This window comes from Bacillus rossius, chromosome 10 (assembly GCF_032445375.1).
Source record: "Bacillus rossius redtenbacheri isolate Brsri chromosome 10, Brsri_v3, whole genome shotgun sequence".
In the NCBI taxonomy this organism is placed as follows: Eukaryota; Metazoa; Arthropoda; class Insecta; order Phasmatodea; family Bacillidae; genus Bacillus; species Bacillus rossius.
Window position 1 is genome coordinate 37,180,073 of NC_086337.1, and position 20,972 is coordinate 37,201,044.

General features: G+C 39.9%; 1 protein-coding gene and 2 non-coding genes across 6 annotated transcripts in view; 2 read left to right on the top strand and 1 right to left on the bottom strand.

Annotated features, from left to right (window-relative positions):
- LOC134535957 (protein FAM184A-like) overlaps positions 1–20,972 on the top strand; it is a 93,838-nt gene that overhangs the window by 18,440 nt on the left and 54,426 nt on the right. For 2 of the 4 annotated variants that reach the window (XM_063375394.1, XM_063375396.1), the window contains exon 1: positions 7,302–7,550. The exons of 1 other annotated variant lie outside the window; for it this stretch is intronic. In XM_063375394.1, the coding sequence (XP_063231464.1) occupies positions 7,378–7,550 (173 nt within the window). In that variant the 5' untranslated portion in view covers positions 7,302–7,377. Of the gene's footprint in view, positions 1–7,301; positions 7,551–20,972 lie in introns of those variants that run through there. One more of the 4 variants, XM_063375397.1, reaches the window with a different exon arrangement.
- On the bottom strand, positions 13,961–14,032 carry Trnah-gug (transfer RNA histidin (anticodon GUG)). Its single transcript has one exon. It is a non-coding gene; the product is annotated as a tRNA-His (tRNA).
- Positions 14,332–14,403, top strand: Trnah-gug (transfer RNA histidin (anticodon GUG)). Its single transcript has one exon. It is a non-coding gene; the product is annotated as a tRNA-His (tRNA).

Consider the following 20,972-nt stretch of genomic DNA (forward strand, 5'->3'; position numbering starts at 1 on the left):
TATATACGGGTTTATTTTGCTACACGTAGGTCCGTCATCTTTGTCCCACATTTCCGTTTATCGACTTCCGTTCCTTTTTCACGAAATTGCTCTTACCATATGTCGTATACCTAGAACTAAGATGTTTACAAATCAAAAAGTAATTGATCATGTGGAAAACGATACGTAGCCAAGAATAAAGAAATTAATGTTACTTCTTTGGTAACGATTTTCTTTTTTATAGCCTATGGCTGTTTTTATACAAATTTAAGAGTCTAAGGGTCCATTATGCTGTTTTGTCAAATACTCTAACCTTATCTTTTAATGAGTTAACAACAGTGCTTAGGGAATTCCAAGTCATGGATAGTGAATCCTGACATTTACAAACCGCTCAAGACTGATTGAAAGTGTGTGATTACGAATACCATTTAAGAAACATTGTACTTGTCTGTACAAGTACCGTTTCATGGTTTTGTCTATAACGCGTACTTCTAGGACGATGACAAAAAAGCTAGAACGAGTATTTTCTCGGATTTTTGAGGAATGAAAATTTCTTTAACACAGTATTGCAAATGGTATAAAGAAGTGCATGGAGCCTTTATCTTCAGTATTCTACCATGAAACTACGGGTTCGCCGCTTAAAGTTACTTAGAGGAGTGTTACCGACGCGAAGACTGCGCGCATAGAGGCTGTGAGGCGTGCGATGCGCGAGCCATTGTCGCCCTTAGTGCCTCCGAGCTCTCAGAGCCAGGCGAAAGTCCAAGTTGCGACGTTGATGGTAACTGGCACCTGCTCGCGTCGTAGGGCACGGGCAGACTGATGGCGGACACTGGGGAACAGGGGCTTATCTGCGTCAGACCCCCCCCCCCCCTCTCTCGTGCATAAACTGCTACGTTGTGTCTGCCGCTGTTACCAGTTGCTCGCAGCCAGACATGCGTGGGGGTACGACATGCGTGGGGGTACGAGTGCGCGCTGCCTCGTAGTACGTTCCCCAGGAAAGAACTTAGTGCCATCGACCACACCTGCGCTTTTACTTACCAAGTTCAACTTGCGCATATCACATCCGTGAAGCCGCCTAACAGCAGCAGGCATGGCGTCCCGAGTGGGGACGCACCACAACGCCGAAATACCACAACGCCGAAATGCCAAATTGACCACAACGCCGACAGCTAGAAAACTGCTGTGTACCACAACGCCGAATTACCACAACGCCGAAATACAAAAACGCCGAAAAATGTAATTGCAGGACTGCCACAAAGGTTAGGTTAGGTTAGACTAGGTTAGGTAGGGCTAGGTTAGGTTAGGCTAGGATAGGATAGGTTAAGTTAGGTTAGGTTATATTACGCTAGGTTAGGTTTGATTGTGGTATTTCGGTGATAAGGTACATTTAAGAAACACACACAAATTCATTCAGTTGTTATTTCGGGGTTGTGGTACACAGCAGTTTTCTAGCCGTCGGCGTTGTGGTCAATTTTGACATTCGGCGTTATGGTCTTTCGGCGTTGTGGTAACGACCCCGTCCAAGTGGTTCGGCAGACTGACCAAGAGTCCCGTCTCCGACCATGCGTCGCTGGCGTTATCTCTCATGACGTCACGGGACACGGGGCTCTCCCGAAACATCCCCACGTCGCAGACTCACGCCTAGTTTGCACAGCACTCTGGGTAATGTCCACAGGTCTGTGTACTCGGCCGCTGGGGCATCTTGACGTCAGCACTTCCCGTCCACGGAGTACAAACAAACACTTTCCTACGCATCAGCGGACCATCTGCGCGTGTGTGCCATCTCAAGCGAATTATATCTTATAACTAACCCCCAATAATTATATAACATTCAAAATAAAGTTTTAATTAGAACAGTTACAAATAATTCCAACAAAATAAACAATTTTACGTGTGTCCCTTCCTGAATTCCTGGACACAAAAGCTAGACAGATTATATATCAACGATATTTCTTGATGTCAGTGAAATTATCTTCAAATGTATTCATAGGGAATCAGAAAATGAAAAAAAATGTGGTAAATTAATTTTATTACCCAATTAAGACTCATTTTGGACCTCTAAAGTGCCAAATATTACATTAAAATTTTTAATTTTACAATTTGAGTGTTAAATCACGAATTTCATATATTTGTTGGGAGGATTAAAAGTTTGATTTACTAATCACTAGAGACCTGCAAAATTCGCGGTTTCGATGGCCTTCAGGATAGACTGCACATACCCTTGTACACTTGGGCAAATAACGCAAGTTCATTGGCTGCCGGCTTGTAAGTCGTCTCAGCTGGTTTGTCTGTGATTCAATCCTTCTTTGGTTGAGGGTTTATAATTATAACTGGTTGAGATTCGTCCAGATAAACAGTAAGGCGATATCAAAATTATCTAAGAGGTATATGTGTTTGAATTCTAACCTATCACCGAATGAATCCGCGAATTTTGCAGGTCTCTACTAATCACTAGTATATTTGGCGAAGAGGGCGGGAAGAAACAAGATGCGTCCATGGTTTCGCGGAAACGACTTTCCCCCGCGGTGATCCGAGGAGCCAGTTTCGTCGTCGAGGGACTGTACTGCGGAGCAACACTGACCAGTCACTGGGTCGGAGCGCGTCTGCAGCCAGTGCCGCGGCTTCTGACTGGCCGAATAGCATCTCACCCGAGTCGTAAACATCGCGGATGATATCCAGGCGCGTACGCTTTTTTTTTTTTTTTGTTTAACCTCGTCTTTACCCGTTATTTCGCGTCGTTGCATTTTCGCGTACCATTATTTCATAACAAGGAAAATTTCAAACGGATGTTCCAGCACTGTATCGTCTTCGCTTCCGCGTTGCCGCAAATAAATAAAATAGTTGGTTCTGTGTTGCATCATGAAAACACGGATATGCGTGGTTTCTAGAAGGGTCTAGAACTTAATTGTGGACTCGGCATGATCCATCGCGTACGTCCGCCAACCGTGAGCGTCACCTGAAAAAGTCAAGAGTAGCCCTCCGAGGTGTCGCGTCCTCAGAATTCCCCCGACTTAACACTCGAAGGTCCGAAAACAATGGCGCCCTAGTTAAGCCACCTCACGCAGATGGGTATATGTGAATGTGCCGAACCATCGAGAGACACGGAGAAAGGCGCTGCTCATAATCGGATTACCGCAGAGGGACGGGCTCTTGTCTGTCCTGGAGGCGGAGCCTTCCCTAACCCCCCCCCCCCCCCACCACCCGGCTGCGCTGGCCTGCCGGCCTGCCTCGTAACCTCGCCTCTAGTGTCCTCGTAACAATACTATTGAGAAGTAGCTTGGCTTCTGGGTTGTAGCCGCGTCCTTGGCGAATGATTGGTGAATTATTCGTCAAGGACGCGGCTACAACCCAGAATCCAAGCTACTTCAGACAATGGCCGTGAAAGCCTGCGAACAATTTTATTGAGAGTACTACACTTATAATTGTAATAATAAGGATGCATTAAGGGCTGAAATTTTTTATCTATAGTAGCATTATAACTGCAAAGTGTTTGTTACGTTTGGATTGTTTTGGCGTTAATATTTATTTGGGTTAAAAAAAACTACAATAATCTAGCTTGTATAGCAAACATTATTATAACTTTAAATAACTTAACCAGGAAGAATATTTACTACCAATGTGAGTATGTATATATATATATACACACACACACATACATACACACCTTGCAGTAACATAATTTTGCTGTGATTCATACTTTACTTTGGTTTTATCGTAACAAACCACCTGCTGAAAAAAAAAAGTTTTAATAGTGTACGTGTACATGACTTAAAGAAGCGATTCTACAGTTTTTAGGTTGGGAAGTCTGTTTATTGTACATCGCAGCTGGTTTCCTCCCCCCCCCCCCAAAAAAAAAAACAAGTGTTAGAAATATTTACTTTTGTCTATTTTGGGAATGCTAAAATCTGGCGTTTCTAATATTTGCTTCTGCTTGGAAGATCCAATCTTAGTTCGAGCGTGTTTGGGGCCGTAGAAAGACACTACAGTCGCACTCCATATTCCTCATATAAATAATACAGTTGTAAGGAAAATTAATTTGTGAAAATAATGGAAGATTTTGTAGGTTTGAAATAAAAAGTATACGCTATAAAAGTTGTTGAAAAAGAATCTTAAAAAATCAAGAAGAATTTTAAAAAAAGTTTTTTTTTTTTTAGAAATGAAATCACTTCTGAAGGTAGGTAATGCAAAATTATTTATTCGATAAAAAAATATATACTTAGACAAATTTGATCTGTTCGTTGTAAATTATATCACGAATATTTGTATTATGTAGTTTTGAAAAGAAGAAAAAAATGCCGTGACGCTTCCAAAGGACCCGATAGGCCGACGCCGCAAGTCCTTGAGCGCGAATCAAACGGCGGTTATGAATTATCTTGCCCTCCGGGCGATGCGGGTGCTACGAATAAAAAAAAAGGTCATTACGAAAATAGAATCGCTCCTGACGTCGTCTGCTTAAAAAAAAAAAGCTCTGGCGTACGTCGTCTGTGAAGATATAAAATCCCAGGCCCGAAGTTGTGTTCAAGAGGCAATCAAGGGCCAGATATCATTGAATCTCATCCAAGGAATAGACAAATATAAATTAACATTACATCAAAAAACCTAAGTCTTATATATTTTGTACATACTGTAATTTTTTTTTGTAAATGAATCATAATTAATTACGCAAACTTACAGATATTTGAAAATTCATACATTTACAGAAAAGAACTGTATCACTACAAAATGGTGTTTGCTGTTATTACTGGGTTCAGATTCTTACCTGGACATTTAAGATTGTGTTGTGCCAATAACTCCAATAGTTAAAGTTATTTGTAAACCGTTCCAAGAATTGTTTTCCGGTATTAACTGCGCACATTAATAATCATTAAAAAACAAATAAAATCATATTATTGAATATTCCATTATCTTTTCCTTGGGTTAAAAACATTTATGCATGAATGACACGTATATTAAATTATAACATTTTGCAGCAATTTTCGTAGGAAATACTCAGTATTTCTCAAGAAACGTATTTCAATTATGCAAAAATAACCACAGCCCTGTGTTGTACAAATTTAAAAAATATTTCTTGTAGTATTACAAACTGTTTCTAGGTAACTGGTTTCCAAAGGAAACTTTTGTAAAAGTGCAGAAAATATTTTTCTGTGCAGTCACTAATAAAAACAAAATCTGTCATGTATCGGAAAATAATTCCTTTTAAAAAATGTATTAAAAATACTATAAAACAATATATATTTCTTGAATACAAATAAAATTTTTGTGTAACAACCAATAAAATTATGGCTTCTTAACAGAGTTTGCTAATAACTCATTCTACGTTCATGCAACCACAGATGACTAACACACGACAGTACAACTGATAATATTTGTTTTTTGAAAGATTGTTTGGGATGGCCGCCAATTAGTCGTCACTGGCCTAGATGGACGGGATGACAATCCTCGGTGTGAGGAATAATAGGTTCGAATACGTGTGAAATTCTGGATTCGTGTACCGCTTCGGGTCTGAATATGAGCGTTCATTGTGTAGCCTTCACGCAACCGCTAAACCCTATACGAGATGTTATCAAAAAAAAAATACGGTGAATGAATTTTTATAGCGGCAACTTCTGACGATACATATATTTGAAGCAATACTCACGATAGCTAGATTCGTTGAGCTAGTTTGAACAATTTGTAACTTGTAATTCGGCTTCCAGAGCCGTGTTCACCGTGTCTGTCGCGCATCATGGATTGAAACCTAGAAATTTCGCGGATTCGTCTGGCCTCAGGGTAGGATTCAAAGTCATAGGTGTGCTCAAACCAATTGGTTTCTTTTCCATTGGTTGATTTCCTAGCGAGAAAATTTTTCTCCTTGTTAATTGGCACTACCTGATTCGCTTACTTCCCTCCTAGCTGGGTATCGTTGGCTCATGGTCGTAAAAAAAAAATGTGCACGAGTCTTTTAGTACTCGCCAGAGACGTGTAATATCTAGAGACCTGCAAAATTCGCGGATTCATTTCGTGATATGCTACAATTCAAATAATTATACCTTAGCGCTTCTTCTACCACTGGTTCACTGTTAATCTGGAGTAATGAGGGCCAATTAGAGACCCTCGCTCAAAGAAGTGTCGAATCACAGACACTCGGTCGAGACGAATAACAAGTCAGCAGCCAATGAATAGGTGGCATTTGCCCGAGTGTGTAGAGTGTAGTAGAGTCTATCCTGGAGGTCAGTGAATCCGCGAATTATGCAGGTCTCTAGTAATATCTAACGAGCTAATGTATGCGCTCCCATGTTCCAAATACACTTATATAACTAAACTCTGACACGAAATATAACGTAGAATTCTTTAAAATAATTCAGAGCGTCATAATCACATGAAAATTGTGTTTTCAACTAAATTTCTTGACGCTAATCTCACCCGCCGCTAGAATTCACTGCCGGAGCGGCTTCGTCGACTATCGAATCAATCCGTTCGCAGACCGAAATTTCAAACTTTATAATGAAATGGCTCCGATAATAGCGAAAAATACTTGAAAAAAAAAAAACTAAACCCCGGCTTCTGACCTGATTTTCGACAAGGTATTTTATTAAAAATACTGCCCATCTTGGTTTTTTTGAACCATGGTTCGCGCCATCCGCAACAGATGGCAGCACCTTGGTTTACACATTTCCGTTCCATGCGACTTCTGTTCCGTTCACGAAGTTACTCCCACCAAATGCCGCAACACCGAGAGAGCTGAGATGTTAACACGTCAACAATCGTTGAGACGGAAAACGCAAGCCTTTTCCTTCTCCACTGGACACGATTCTGTCTGGCATATAAAGGAAATATCGTGGGCTTAGTGGAAAAAGTTGGTAAGTCCACTTTTTTGTGAAAATGAGTTAACTTCACAGATTAAGTTGTAAGGGCAATATCTTCGCCAAGAAAACGTTTGGAAGTCCAAATAATGAATGATTGTAGACGTTTTCTTCTAGCTTTATTTCGGCAAGTCCATTATAGCCCTATTCTATGCAAACAAAACTTGGTAAGTGAATTAACAGTCTTTTTCCAGAAATTGGACTTACCGACTTTTTCCACTAAGCCCACGATATGTTGATGACAACTCGTCATCCAAAGTAGTCAAACAAAAAGTGAAGGCTCTAGTGACGTTTTCCGACGTCGTCACACGACATCAGAGCGCGCCACACATGCCGCGCAGATGTCGCGTCCCACGCACCTGACGACCGCCGTCGACGGCATCCGCGTGACGTCACCCCGTCCCCCCCCCCTTTCCGCCCCTCAACAAAACGCGCGGCAGCTGTTCGCCGGCCAGACAGACGACAGTCGCTCCCGCGCGCCCTAGCACAGAGCAGTCGCGTCGTTCCCCCGGCCATGCCCCGGGCGAGGCGCCCCCGCGGCTGAAGGGCGACCGCCATGTTCGGGTTCTTCCGGCGGCAGAGGTCGGCGGAGGGCCAGCCCCCGCCCGCGCAGCCCCCCGCGCCGCCCCCGCACGAGGACAGGAAGAGCAGGCAGGCGTCCTCCAAGGACCACGAGTCGCGCCGGCTGGAGGAGTTCCAGAGGCTGAAGGACGCGTGGGAGCAGGAGAGGTACCTGTCGTCGCCCGCAGAGAGCGAGGACGATAAAATAGTCGCAACTCAATGCTATAACTAGAGTCCCGGAAATTTCGCGGATTCCTCTGGCCTCAGGATAGAATTCAAAGTTATAGGTGTGCTCGACCCATGTTTACTTTCCCATTGGTTGATTTCTTAGCGAGAACATTTTTATCCTTGTTATTTGGCACTACCTGATTCGCTTACTTCTCTTCTGGCTGGACATCGTTGGCTCACGGTCGTAGAGGGGCGTGTCCAGATAACTTCGGTTCAATCATGAACACAGTGCGACAGTGTGGAGGTTTGCATTCTAGCTTGTGACTAAATGAATGCGCGAAAATTCCGTGGCTCTAGCTACAACAGCTCTAGCTACGCTCTTATTTTCTTTGGAAATCAGCTAACTGTGCGGTATTTATCGGCAAAACTAACCTAAAAGTCGTTAACTTTTCGGAAGAACATGTTTGTCCACCTTGATTTTTTTTTGAACGTTCATCGCTGGGAATGTTCACCACAAATGTTTTAGATTATATATTTTCCAATACGGAACAACCAAAACACTATGTTAAAGTGCTTAAAATTTCGTTTCAAAGCTTAAAAACTGCAGATTTGCAAAGGACGAGGGTTGAAAATCATAACTTCAGTTTCATTTGCAAAAAGGGTACACCCGAGAGCATACGCCTGAAACTTCGCACGTGACAGCCATGCTTATTTCATTGTTACCAAGATAATTCAACCCTGTCAAACATTTTTTTTCCAAATTACGTCACTCCGTTAATACACCATTCCATAAATTAAGTTCAAACATGTCTGTAAAATTACTTTTTTTTAAATATATAAGTCATTTTGTTCAAGAAATTTCTATGTTTTCTTAGTTTCGCCCCCTTGGGGTCGCCTCCCTAATACCTGACTTTCCGCACGGCATGGCGATCACTTCGCTGGTGAAACCATGCCACTGCACAACTGCATGCCGGCAGGATACAGCTGTCCTGCAAACTTTCGGCTGCTAACTACAAACTAACTTTAATCTCTTCATTGCAAGTTTATATTACCACGAAATTTGGGGGGGGGGGGGGGGGGCAGAATAAATAAAAACATTTGTAGTTTCGAGAGAGGCTTGTGGTGGCCCATCGGTATCTCCTCTAGCTTCGCCACTGGAATTTACGCTATTAATACTATTTGAAGCTAGAAATAAGGATTAATTTCGGGAAAAGAACTCTGCTGCTCGTGGCAACACTGAACAGATATTTAGAATTTCTTACATAAAAAGTAAGATTACTGTACGCACAAAATTAAAAATAAAACATTTAATTTCCTAGTTGCTATATAAATATTTTATACAATTGTTTTGGGAAGTATTTGCGTAATTTTACAACATTTAATTAACATTTTAAGGCTCAGATTTGTGGGGAGAAACCTAGCATTATGTCAATTAGGGTGTTCGTATTCAATTATTTATTTAAGTATTGCTAAACTATCAAATATTTACGTAAAGATGTGAGTGGTGAACCTGCCTTCCCTTTAACAACACCATAATTGATTATAATTACTGCTCTATTTTTACCTTGGGGAACTTTATTGAAACGTCCTGGGCGTTCGTCATTTTACTTCATTTATTGAGGACATTGTTCGGCGAAATAAAGCGAAAATGTTTTTAGAAATGTCCTAAAGCATTGTGGTGGTACGCGTTGGCTGGTGAAACGAACCTCTCTGGAGCTGATGGTCTTCATCACCCTCAACGATGGCGAGAATTCCGTCGTGCTCTTCCTTCGGCGACCGCGCGCTTCGAACAGGCCCGTTTTAAAATGAAACAGAAACGGAAACTGATCACGTGAACGCATGCGGGTCTCACGGAACAGAGTATTTAAAATGGCGTGCATGCGCACACGGACCCGTATGCCTGGCAATCCTCTTTCTCTTCCGTTTTACATTACTCCTTGTGACCTATAGAAACCACGGTGGAAGCCATGTTTGTTTACGTGTTAAATACGTTAAAAATAAATTGTTCCCCGTACAAGTATATTTGGCTTTCTATAATTTATTTATGGTTTATTTGTATTATTTAAATAAATCCTGCAGGTTTCATGTTCTTGATTCTCAATTGAATTCAAATAAATTAATTTTCAGAAACCGTAAAAGTCTTTCGAACCTCTTTGCCTGCTGTTTGCTTTTAAATATTTTATTATGTTGGTAGGAATAATATATTTTTTTTTTTAGTATTTCGTTGGTGTTGGGGATATTACTTCAATTTACCCTGCGTACACCCAATTACAACTCTTCCAACTTTTTGAATCATATCTCAAAAACGGGGACTCTCAGGAAAAATAGTATAAATTTTTTTTATAGATAATTATCTGATCTACAATTTTTGTCTGGGCTAATTTTATTATAAAACTTACCGTTTTGCTGAAAATCGCGGAAAAAACCCCCGTATTTATGACCTTTGACCCCGAGTAATTTTTTTCCCAGGTGTCGTATCGATGAGGACTTTTTAGATTTCATTTATGATGGTGTTTTGAACAATCCTACCAAATTTCAGCTGGGTACAAATTTTTATACCCTCGGATGTCTAAATTTTATAGACTCAATATGAAAAATAGACAACACACACAGGCTTCGCAGTAGGAAAGTTTCAAGTTCCAAGTTTATTTGCTCATATAACCGCCAAAATCTTTGTGTCATGGACGTAGCTGGTGCTATGTTGACATTATAAAATTTCGTATCGTTATCGTTTTGTTCGTCCAAATTTCAGTGCTGTTAATGTTTTATATTTTCATAACTGCACAGAAAATATTCTTGTGTAATTTTACAAAAGATTCCTTTGAAAACCAGTTGCCAATAAATAGTTTTAATACTACAATAAATATATTGTAAATTTGTACAACTATGGTTACTTTTGCATGTATGAAAAATTCATTTTTTTAGAGATAATACTGAGTATTTTTTACGTAAATTTGTGCAAGAATTTATATTTTGATTGTCAGTATACTCGCCAGTGATGCGTAACATCTAAATCTCAGTAACGAGCAAATTCATGTCTTCTCATGTTGCAAATACACTTATAATACGAAAATCGGACACGGAATGTAACATAGATTTCTTAGAAATAATGTCGAGCGTGATAAATATACGTTAATTGTGTTTTTCAACTACATTTCTTGACGCGAATCACGCGCAGTTTCCACACCCGCCGCTAGAATTAGCTGCCGGAGCAGATACGTCGAATATAGAATCATTCTAATTCCAGAGCGAAATTTTAAACTACACAATGAAACGGCTCCGATAAAAGCGAAGAAGACTTGGAAACCCCCCTCCCCCCCCCCCCGGGTAATGGACCTCGTTTTCTACCAAAAAAATTAAAATACTGTACATCTTATTAAAATTCATTAATTCAGTTTGTAAACTTTGGTTCGCGCCGTCCTCCACAGGTGGCAGCCATGTGGTTGTTACACATTCCCCGTTCCTCGACTTCCGTGGCGTTCACGAATTGACACCCACTATAATGCCGTACAACGAGAGGTGTTACTCACAAATTACATATTCGTGTGACACCGGCCCTAAGTGCAGGCGGATGTTTTATTTGGGCGCGTCGCGTCAGCTGCGGCGTTGGAGCGCCCTGACCGATGAGTAACGTTCATTTGCGGCCGGCGTCGCGCCCGTGAGCTGTTGGTCTTTAGGTGCAGGGGAGGGGAGGTGCAGAGGGGAGCGCGGTGAATCACGTGCGGTCGCCTCGCGCGACGTGGCCGTGACTCGAGGCGAGGCCGTGCGCGAAGGGGGACGCACCACAACGCCGAACGTACAATGACGTCGAAAACCATAACGCCGAATGCCAAATTGACCACAACGCCGACAGCTAGAAAACTGCTGTGTACCACAACGCCGAATTACCACAACGCCGAAATACACTAACGCCGAAAAATGTCATTGCAGGACTGCCACAAAGGTTAGGTTAGGTAAGGCTAGCCTAGGTTAGGTTAGGTTGTGGTACATTTTTCGGCGTTACTGTATTTCGGCGTTGTGGTACACAGCAGTTTTCTAGCTGTCGGCTTTTTGGTCAATTTGGCATTCGGCGTTATGGTATTTCGGCGTTGTGGTATTTCGGCGTTGTGGTATTTCGGCGTTGTGGTATTTCGGCGTTGTGGTATTTCGGCGTTGTGGTATTTCGGCGTTGTGGTATTTCGGCGTTGTGGTATTTCGGCGTTGTGGTATTTCGGCGTTGTGGTATTTCGGCGTTGTGGTATTTCGGCGTTGTGGTAACGACCCTTGCGCGAACTCACGGGGCCCACTCGTGACGTCAGATCTACCAGCAGGCACTAAGCAAGGGGAGGGGGAGGGGAGTACCGTGGGGTCCGGACCCCTCCCTTTGAGGATTTAAAAAAACAAAAAAAAAAAAAAAAAACAAGCGAAGACAATAAGAAAATCATAGCAAATAAATTATGTATTGCGATACTTAGTGGGCTACAATAATGTATTTATTACCTCCCCGTTATAGCCCGACACACGTGCCTCGCTCGCTCTGTTGGTTGAGTTCTGGCGCTCGTTTCATTCGGCACGAACCGGCCCGAACGCCCTAGCCCTGTCCCGCCGCCTCTGGCGCTGAACGCTTCTGTGACAGCGCGGCGTTGCCTGATGCAAGCAGTTTTAGAACATTTTGTTAACTGTCACCCGGGCACACAGCCTTTTTTTCCCTTTCTGCTTAGTTAACCTTTTGGAGCGCCCCAATACCCACACGACGACGGCGATTGCCCGGCTTGTCCTGCCCTGGCTGCGCCGCTCTGTGTGTGTGTTTCCCCACCCCCCTCCTAACGCGTCCCATCACGCAAACACCCTCCCCCCCCCCCCTCGTCCACGTGTGAAGTGTCGTCGCTAATTGCTCCCGTCACCCGCCAGTCGCGGCGGATCGCGCAGCTGCGACACGCTCTTCGTGGGAAGTCGTGGAGGCGCAACGCGCTTCTCGGGCAATTCCCACGGATTAGGGAAGGATACGATACACGTGGAGCAGAACTAGCTGTCAGACGTGAAGCTGTTTACCTCCCTTCCCCCCCCCCCTCTTCATTTTTATTCCTGACTTTCACATACCAGTATGGCGGACGTTTGTTCACATACTTGGCATCGGCTGTTTTTGCCTGCTTTTACTAACGACTGTACTTAAGCTGTTCGGAAGAAAAATTAGATCAAAATATTACTGGTTAACATGTTTATTTATATTAAAAAGTCCAAAACCTATTTTCTCAAATTGAACCGCCGATATAGCTACAGCTGATATATTTGTAAAAAAAAAAAAAAAAAAAAAAAAAGACCGCCATATTGGTACCTTTACTACCCTTTTGGCTTCACTCTCCAACCCCCCACGTCTAGAATCGGACTTTATGCTCCATCTGTGTATTCCCACGCTATTACATATATTTGTACGTTTGAACAGTTACATGAAAGCAACTGTATCACTACAAAATAGTGTTCGAAATAATACTGGGTCCGGATTCTTACCTGGGGATTTATCTTTGTGTTATCCCAGAACTTGCCTGAATAGCTTTCCAGAAATAATTGCGTGCACGATAAGCATAACAAATAAAACAAATTCAAATTGTTTAATAATGGATTATCTTTTCCTTGATTTAAATATATTTTGAAGTAGCCGCGTCCTTCACCAAGGACAACTCAGAAGCCAAGCTACTTCAGACAATGGCCGCGAAAGCCGGCGAACATTATTAAAGATATTTTGCTAGAATGAAAGATCAATTAAAATATAAAATTATCCCGAAAAACGTATTTCATACATATATGCAAAAATAACCATGCCCATGTGTTGTACAAACTTACAATATCTTTATTGCATTATTACAAACTATTTCTTGGCAACTGGTTTCCAAAGGAATCTTTTGTGTAAGTACAGCAATTTTTTTTTCCTGTGTACTTACTGCTGTGTATTCGTCGTCTTTGTTTACATATAGGTAGTATAAAGTGTTTAGAAGCCAAGATATTCTCACAGAAATGCCCACAAAAATATCATTTATATTCAAGCAATATACTCGTATATTTTTTTCATTCATTAATTTTTTTTTAAATATTTTTTTTGTAAATAATAATTTTTATTTTCGATCCGATGCGACATGTTTTGTTTATTAATTATTATACAGAGTATAACTTTTATAATATGCTTACATAAATACTGCAAAATTAATTCATGTGTGTCTGGCTTTCAGATGGGTTTCAAAAATGATATCTGACCCTAAAAAAAAAAAGAGTACAGTTGTCCATCACGATCTAAATTAATTGTTTTCGATACGATGTTTTGGGGGGGGGAAAAAAGGGGGTTGGGTTGTGATATTATATTACGTATTTCAAAGCTACCACTGATGATAATGTTAAGTGAAATATAAAATAATAAAAAAAAATAGCAGCCCATGCTATGCCGTGACCAGGATTCGAACCTGGGTTATTGCGGCCACAACGCAATGTACTAACCACTATACGATCACGGCTACAGCGGCTGTTGATGTTTGGGTCTACTCTCTTACGGAGAGATTGTTTCCTCCGACGCTGACCATTCGGGCATGACCGCCGCGCATGACGGCCCGTAGCGGTGACTTCTCGGAGTGCTGCGCCCGTCTCCAGTTGCCACCGTGACAACGGAAGCGTACACGGATCATGCAGGACGGAGCCAAACTGTCCTGCACACCGAGAAGTCACCGCGGCGGTCATGCACGACTGGTCAGTGTCGGAGGTACGGAGGAACAATCTCTCGGTAAGAGAGTAGTCTGAAACATCAGCAGCCGCTGTAGCCGTGATCGTATAGTGGTTAGTACATTGCGTTGTGGCCGCAATAACCCAGGTTCGAATCCTGGTCACGGCATAGTTGCTATTTTTTTATTTTTTTCTATTTCACTTAACATTATCATCAGTGGCAGCTTTGAAATACGTAATATAATATCACAACCTAACTTTTTTTATTCTTCAAAAAATCGTATCGATAACAATTAATTTAGATCGTGATGGACAACTGTCCTCTTTTTTTTGAGGGCCAGATATTTTTGAAATCTATCCGAAAGCCAGACACACATGAATTAATTTTGCAATATTTATGTAAGCATATTATAAATGTTCTACTCTATATGATAATTAATAAACAAAACATGTCGCGTGGGATCAAAAATAAAAATAATTATTTACAAAAAAATATATATCACGGAATCCACTGTCCTCAAAAAAAATATTTAGGCCCTTGCAAAATCTACGACAGCCACTATACTCGCGTTTTTGTTAACAATAAAAAAATATATATAGTGAAGTAATTATTTGGCACAGAACGTATTGAAAAGTACCAGTAATCGAAATATATACGTAACACTTAACTGCATTGAGCTCGGATATACAAAATTGCTACGATATTTTACAACCTTAACAGTGCCTGAACTTGCGTACCCATTGCATATTGTTTAGACCATTCTATGGTTTAAAAAAAAAGGTTATATTCAGTGTTGGAGGGACTTAAAAAAAAAAAGTTCTGGTTCTACTGCGCAGCCAGAGCGCGCGGTCGACGCATTCGTATACATAGTTAATGGTCTCATCGGTCTAAAAGGGCCTCGTCGCGCGTTCTGCCTTGACCTAAAAGCCCAGCCATCAATCATAATCAAGTGCGCTGCTACAATTCCGCCAAAGACGAGATACAGAAATGCCACACTGGCATCAATAAAAATCAATAAATTGTTATTACTAGAGACTGGAAAAATTCGCGCTTTGAATGACCCCTAGGATAGACTCCACAACCCCCTACACACTCAGGCAAATGCCACTTGCTCATTGACTATTAACTCGTGACACCTGTCAACTGGGACGCTTGCGATTCGATACTTTTTTGGTTGAAGGTTTTCCATTGGCTCAAAGTCCTTCAGACAAACTGTAAGCCAATCACAGAAGCAACATGCAGGCACAGTTGTTTGGATTCTAGCATAACGCGAAATGAATCCGCGAATTTTTCCGGTCCCTAGTTATTACAGAGTTACTTACACTGACACTTCAACCTTATACCACTGAATAAAATAATCACCAGGCGTCACCAGCGTGCAGGTGTGTAAAAAGTGTAAAAGGTACTGCTAAGACACAGAAGACACATGCCACAACTAAGCACATTCCGAGTCTTCACCGGCTGCGAAAATTATTAAGTCCAATCTTCACCTTTTGAGGGCTGTCTCTTACTTGTAATTGTGTGGGGGCGGGGGTCTCTCACATCTCACAGAGCTTTTATGCAATCTAGTCCATGGACACATTACAATAAAACTCCAACAAAAACAATAAAATTAAATGTCGTTACATCTCATACGCTTACCAATGACCTGAAATGATGTAACACTAACCCAGACATGTATGTACTCCATATCATCTAAAATTACTCGTTACTTGAAGAAACTGATCCTATGTGATATTCCCGTAGCTGGGTAATGTTAAAATTTCCTACGAAACTGTCTTTAGTGATTTCTACTAGTTGATAACAGTTGTTTCGGTTTACTGCCGAAATTATGTATAGTCCGTCATACAATAAGAGTAATTTCCTAAAGAAAATGTTCCCAAAATTTACTTATTGGATAGGTTCGTTTCAAAACCAGGTCGCAAAACTACTATTGACGCCTTTTGGTATTTATTTCTGTTTATTGCTGAAACTACCAATTCACAAATTTCTCTTACAATTTCGGGGGGCGCGGTAGACTACCATACTTAAAGACTACCATAATGACAGTATTCCGTCTGGCCTCTTCAAAAAAGGCGGAAATGTACCATAATGGAAATCTGCCATACTTTCAAAGGACGAGACGGAATTCTGCCATATTTTCGTACACACTCAATGGAAAGAGTACAGCGGCATTGCCCTTGAAGTAGCGTATAGAATACTCGGTAGGTTAACTTTAAAGCTTACAGATAGCGCTCCTGACGATGATAGTTGCAATTACAAATAACGTCCAGATCGCGGTCGAGAAGAAAGAAATGTTTCCAAAAATTGTTTATATGGAGCAGCACTGTATGATTATTACGAAGATTTAAAGAAAAATACATATGGTAGTTTTTCATGGAGGAAGGAGAATTCTGCCAAAATTTCTTATACATTCTACGGAATGAGGAAAACGGCCTTACTCATAAAATCGTAACTAGCTTCATATAATTTACTTTTTTGCACACTGGAATACTTGAAGTAATTGTAGATGATTATTTAATGAGTTCAAATCCAACGCAAATAGTCAAGGGTTTTCTTATGTAATATTTCATTTTTAGGGTGACAAACACACAAAAAACTCAGATATTAAGATTTTTAATGTCCACATTAAATTATTTAAAGTCTACAAAATCTGTTTTTAAGATGCTGAAATGCGAGGCAAATATTTTTTTGTAGTGTAGTTTGTTGGCATAGGGCAAGCAGCACAGGCGCTATAGGGGAGACATAGGCTCGTACATGGAATGTTGGTGGGCTTTGCACAGGCTTGCAGTCTTTCAAAAAAAATATTTTATTATATTAGGAAATAAAAGATATTACTATGCGTAGCATATTATTCTGCTTCTTTAAAACTGTCTTATCAAATTGAAATTCGGTTTTTTGTGCTTTACAACACTCATAATCGGATTATGACACATACATAAAAAATACACAATATATACACTGATACATATAAATAACTTTACGACAAAACACGAAACAACACAGCACACAGACAAGTAAAGATTGATAAAGTTCATATTAGCTAATTGGTTACTTTGGTTTTCAAAAAAAATCTTAAACAGAAACTAAAATGGAGTATACATAATAAATATGTAGATTATAAAAGTTAAAAATAACTTTTTGCTTAAGATTTTTCCCAATGAATGTTTCTAGATTATTCAAAAGAGTTATATTTTTTTACAAATTTTATAGTTACTAATGGTTTTAAAAGTTTCACTAATTATATAATTGCAAGTTGAAATTCATAAATCGAACCGAGATATTATGTCTGAAGCATCAAAAATGGTAATAAAACGTATATAATAAAATGTGTATCACTGATTGAACGTCTAGTAAATATAACATGCAAATTAAATTTATATAGGAATATAGCATTTTTAAAAGGAATTTAAAAGCCCGAAATTTTAAAATAGTAATTTAAGAATCAAAATTAGTTATTTAATTCCAAATTGCGACACAATATTCTACTTTAGCCTATATCTAATCAATTTGAAGAACGTAGTATACAATCAGGTATTGATGCAGAGAAAGTTATAAATTTAATAAGACCTAAGATCTTCAAATGCAACTAATAGTATTATCTCCATGTTGGTGAAAAATAAAAACTTGGCATCCAATATAACTCGAAGGTATTAAAAGTGGACACCACGTTTAATGTAAATTCTTACTATGTGATAATTCTAATTAATTGAATTAGTTTTTTTACAAAATGTCATACAATAAATGCTATCGTAATTCAGAGACGTTTGTTAACTTGAAAACCAGAAATACAGTTGAAATATTTTGCTGAATAGTTTCACAAACATATTATCTTTTTTTTCTTCAGCATCTTTTCTTGATTAATTCCGATTACAGTTAGAATATCATTTATTAAGTATTAAAGAGTAGTTGAGTTAAACTACTACTTTGCGGAACACTCAATATCTTGAAATTGCATTTGCAAATTTGACTGCAAAGCGTCTATTTGTAAGATAATTAAAACATATATACCTATACATTATCATTAACAGTGTGATAAAGACGATCTTCCTGATTGAATTCATGTGGTTTTTCAGAAATAAATTTCATGTGTCTATAAATACTTTTTTCGTCTAAAAAATCTAAAATACTACATACCAGAGGTATTGGTCAATAGTTTCTTCAAGAAAATATATACCGATAAGTGATTGAACACACAACATCGGTATACAACTCACTGACTGATACAAACTTAATTCAAATATGTTATGTTCAAAAGCAATTTTTTTTTAAAATGTTTTAAATGTTTGCTTGAGTTATATTTATAACATGTTGGAATGATAATGATACAGTTACTAAAAACTAAAACGCTACAAAACTAAAAAAAAAAAAATTTTTTTTTGCAAAACTCCGTTCCCCGGAGAAACCCCAGGAATGGCCACCGCATGGGGAGCCCAAGAAAAGAAACGGGCTCCCCATTTGGAAGCCACCTGGAAGGTTTTTTTCTGTTCCACCCACCGTTTCTTTGGTAGCCTGACTTGTTACAAGGGATTGTATTCCTACCAGAGAAAATGCCACCATTTTGTCTGAGCAATCCGCCTTGGAGGAGCCGGGGCGCGAACCCGGGTTCTACAAGTCACAAGGCAGGCGCTCTACCCCAGAACCAGAGAGGTAGAGCGGATACTTGCAGTCTTCTTAACACTGACATGATGTTATTCCACGAGTTTACTGTAGTTTCGTGTGTCATTAATACGTGCAGTAGGTATACGTGTAGTAACATCTAACCTCGTCAACGAAAACATTTATGTATTATTATGTTCTTCGTTCAGCATGAAATGTGTATTTTTATACCAGTGAAATATAATTTGTATAACTAGTATAGCAATTTTTTAGTTGATTGTCTGCAAAAAACTTACAGTCCCGCTGTACAATAATTATATAGAAATATACACTAGTAAAAATATATTTAAAGAGCTTGCACTGTCGATGGTAAAGTTATTTTGAAATAAGTGTTAAATATTAAAAGAGTGCGTTTAGTTAATATGTGTGTGCTTACAAGTATGAAGTTATTGTATACACATTTTATTTATTTGGTTTTAAAGCCACAGTCTAGAAACAAGCGTAATATTATGGCAACAGTCTTTATTGCAAACAGTTGAATGACATGAATCAATGAATGGATTCTAGGTTATTTGACACGCCCCGTGAGTTTATGAGCCAATAAAAATGGAAGAAAAGAAACACACTTATCAAAATGTGGTTAAAAATGGACAGAAGGTAATACGATAAAGCAAACCAATAGAGTAATGACCCGAAGTGATTGTACATAGGTTTTTGCTGCCCAACCTGGCACCAGTAAACAACTCTATTTGCTTGCCTTTAATAGTTAACAAGAAGCGGAATGTCGCAGCTGAGGCTTTGTTTCAGACGTACTCGACCGTTTATTGGCTGCGTCGGGATGCTGAGACAGCCTTGAGGCTAGTCGGTTTAAGAAATTAATGGACTGGTAGTTCCATTGTCTCGTTTCGTCCTTAAAAGGTTATTTTTGTGTGTGTGTGTGGAATTCGCTTGAACTGTTGATTTTAGAACTACTTTTAGGTGTGAAAATTGCGGTAAAGAATCTTGAAAGCACCGCAAGGACTTGCGTTACACCTGCATCTTCATTCTTGCGCCATAAAAATATTAAGGCCACAACTGTAAGTCTCATGATTACTCAACGTGCAATTAAAAAAAAAACTGCGCGCCAGTTCAGGACCTTGCTCATAGAGCCGATTCAACATATCGCTCCTCCTTGGAGTTTCCAAAATAGTTACCTCATAACGATTCAGTGCTCATGAACAAAGGCAGGAGAATTTGTCGGGGTTCACTCGTTGACAAAGCAGACTCGAAGCACACTTGTACGCTCAAGCGAATGTCTCCCACTCATTCACAGAAACAGAAAGATTTTTTTTCTTTGGAAACCAGTTGCCAATAAGCAGTTTGTAAAACTGCAAAATATATGTTGTAACTATGGTTAATTTTTGCATATATGATAATACTCAGTATTTCTTACGATGATTGGCGCATAATTTTATGTTTTTTTATGTTTCATTCGAGCGTATTAACGGAATATTCAACTATGTGGCTTTGTTTTGTTTTGTCATGCTTATCATGTGCTCAGTCAATACCGGAAAGCTGCACTGAAAACCACTATGTTCTGTCGAACAAATCTGAGCTATTCCGGACGAATCAATTTTCGTCAGAACACCCATCCACTGCTACCGTAGGCTTAGAGCCCTCGGCTACCGTGGTACTACACGAGGGGGGGGGGGGCTGCGCGATAGGAAAGGTCGTGTCGCCCGCCACTCCTGTTGTTTGCCAATTAGCGGAATGGCGGGACCCGCCCATGCCATTAGATCCCCTGTCTCCCTCCCCGCGCCACCTGGATCCAGCTCTGGGGAGGGGGGGGAGATATACTGAATAGTCACAATATGTACAGAAGACCATGTTCCAATTGCATCTACGTTTTTGTCTATCCCACGCACGAGTACACATTTTTATGTACAGCATCTCTCGGTATACGGCATTTTATAAGAGTAATTTCGTGAATGCGACGGAAGTCAAGGAACGGAAATCACTAACAGAGAAAAAAAAATTGGTTGTCTGTAAAGTCGGTTTACGGACGATAGTTTAACAAGACAACGTCATAACAAAACATCGATGAAATGATTGCATAGTTTTAAGAATAAAATTGAATCATTTTTATTGAATTATCACTA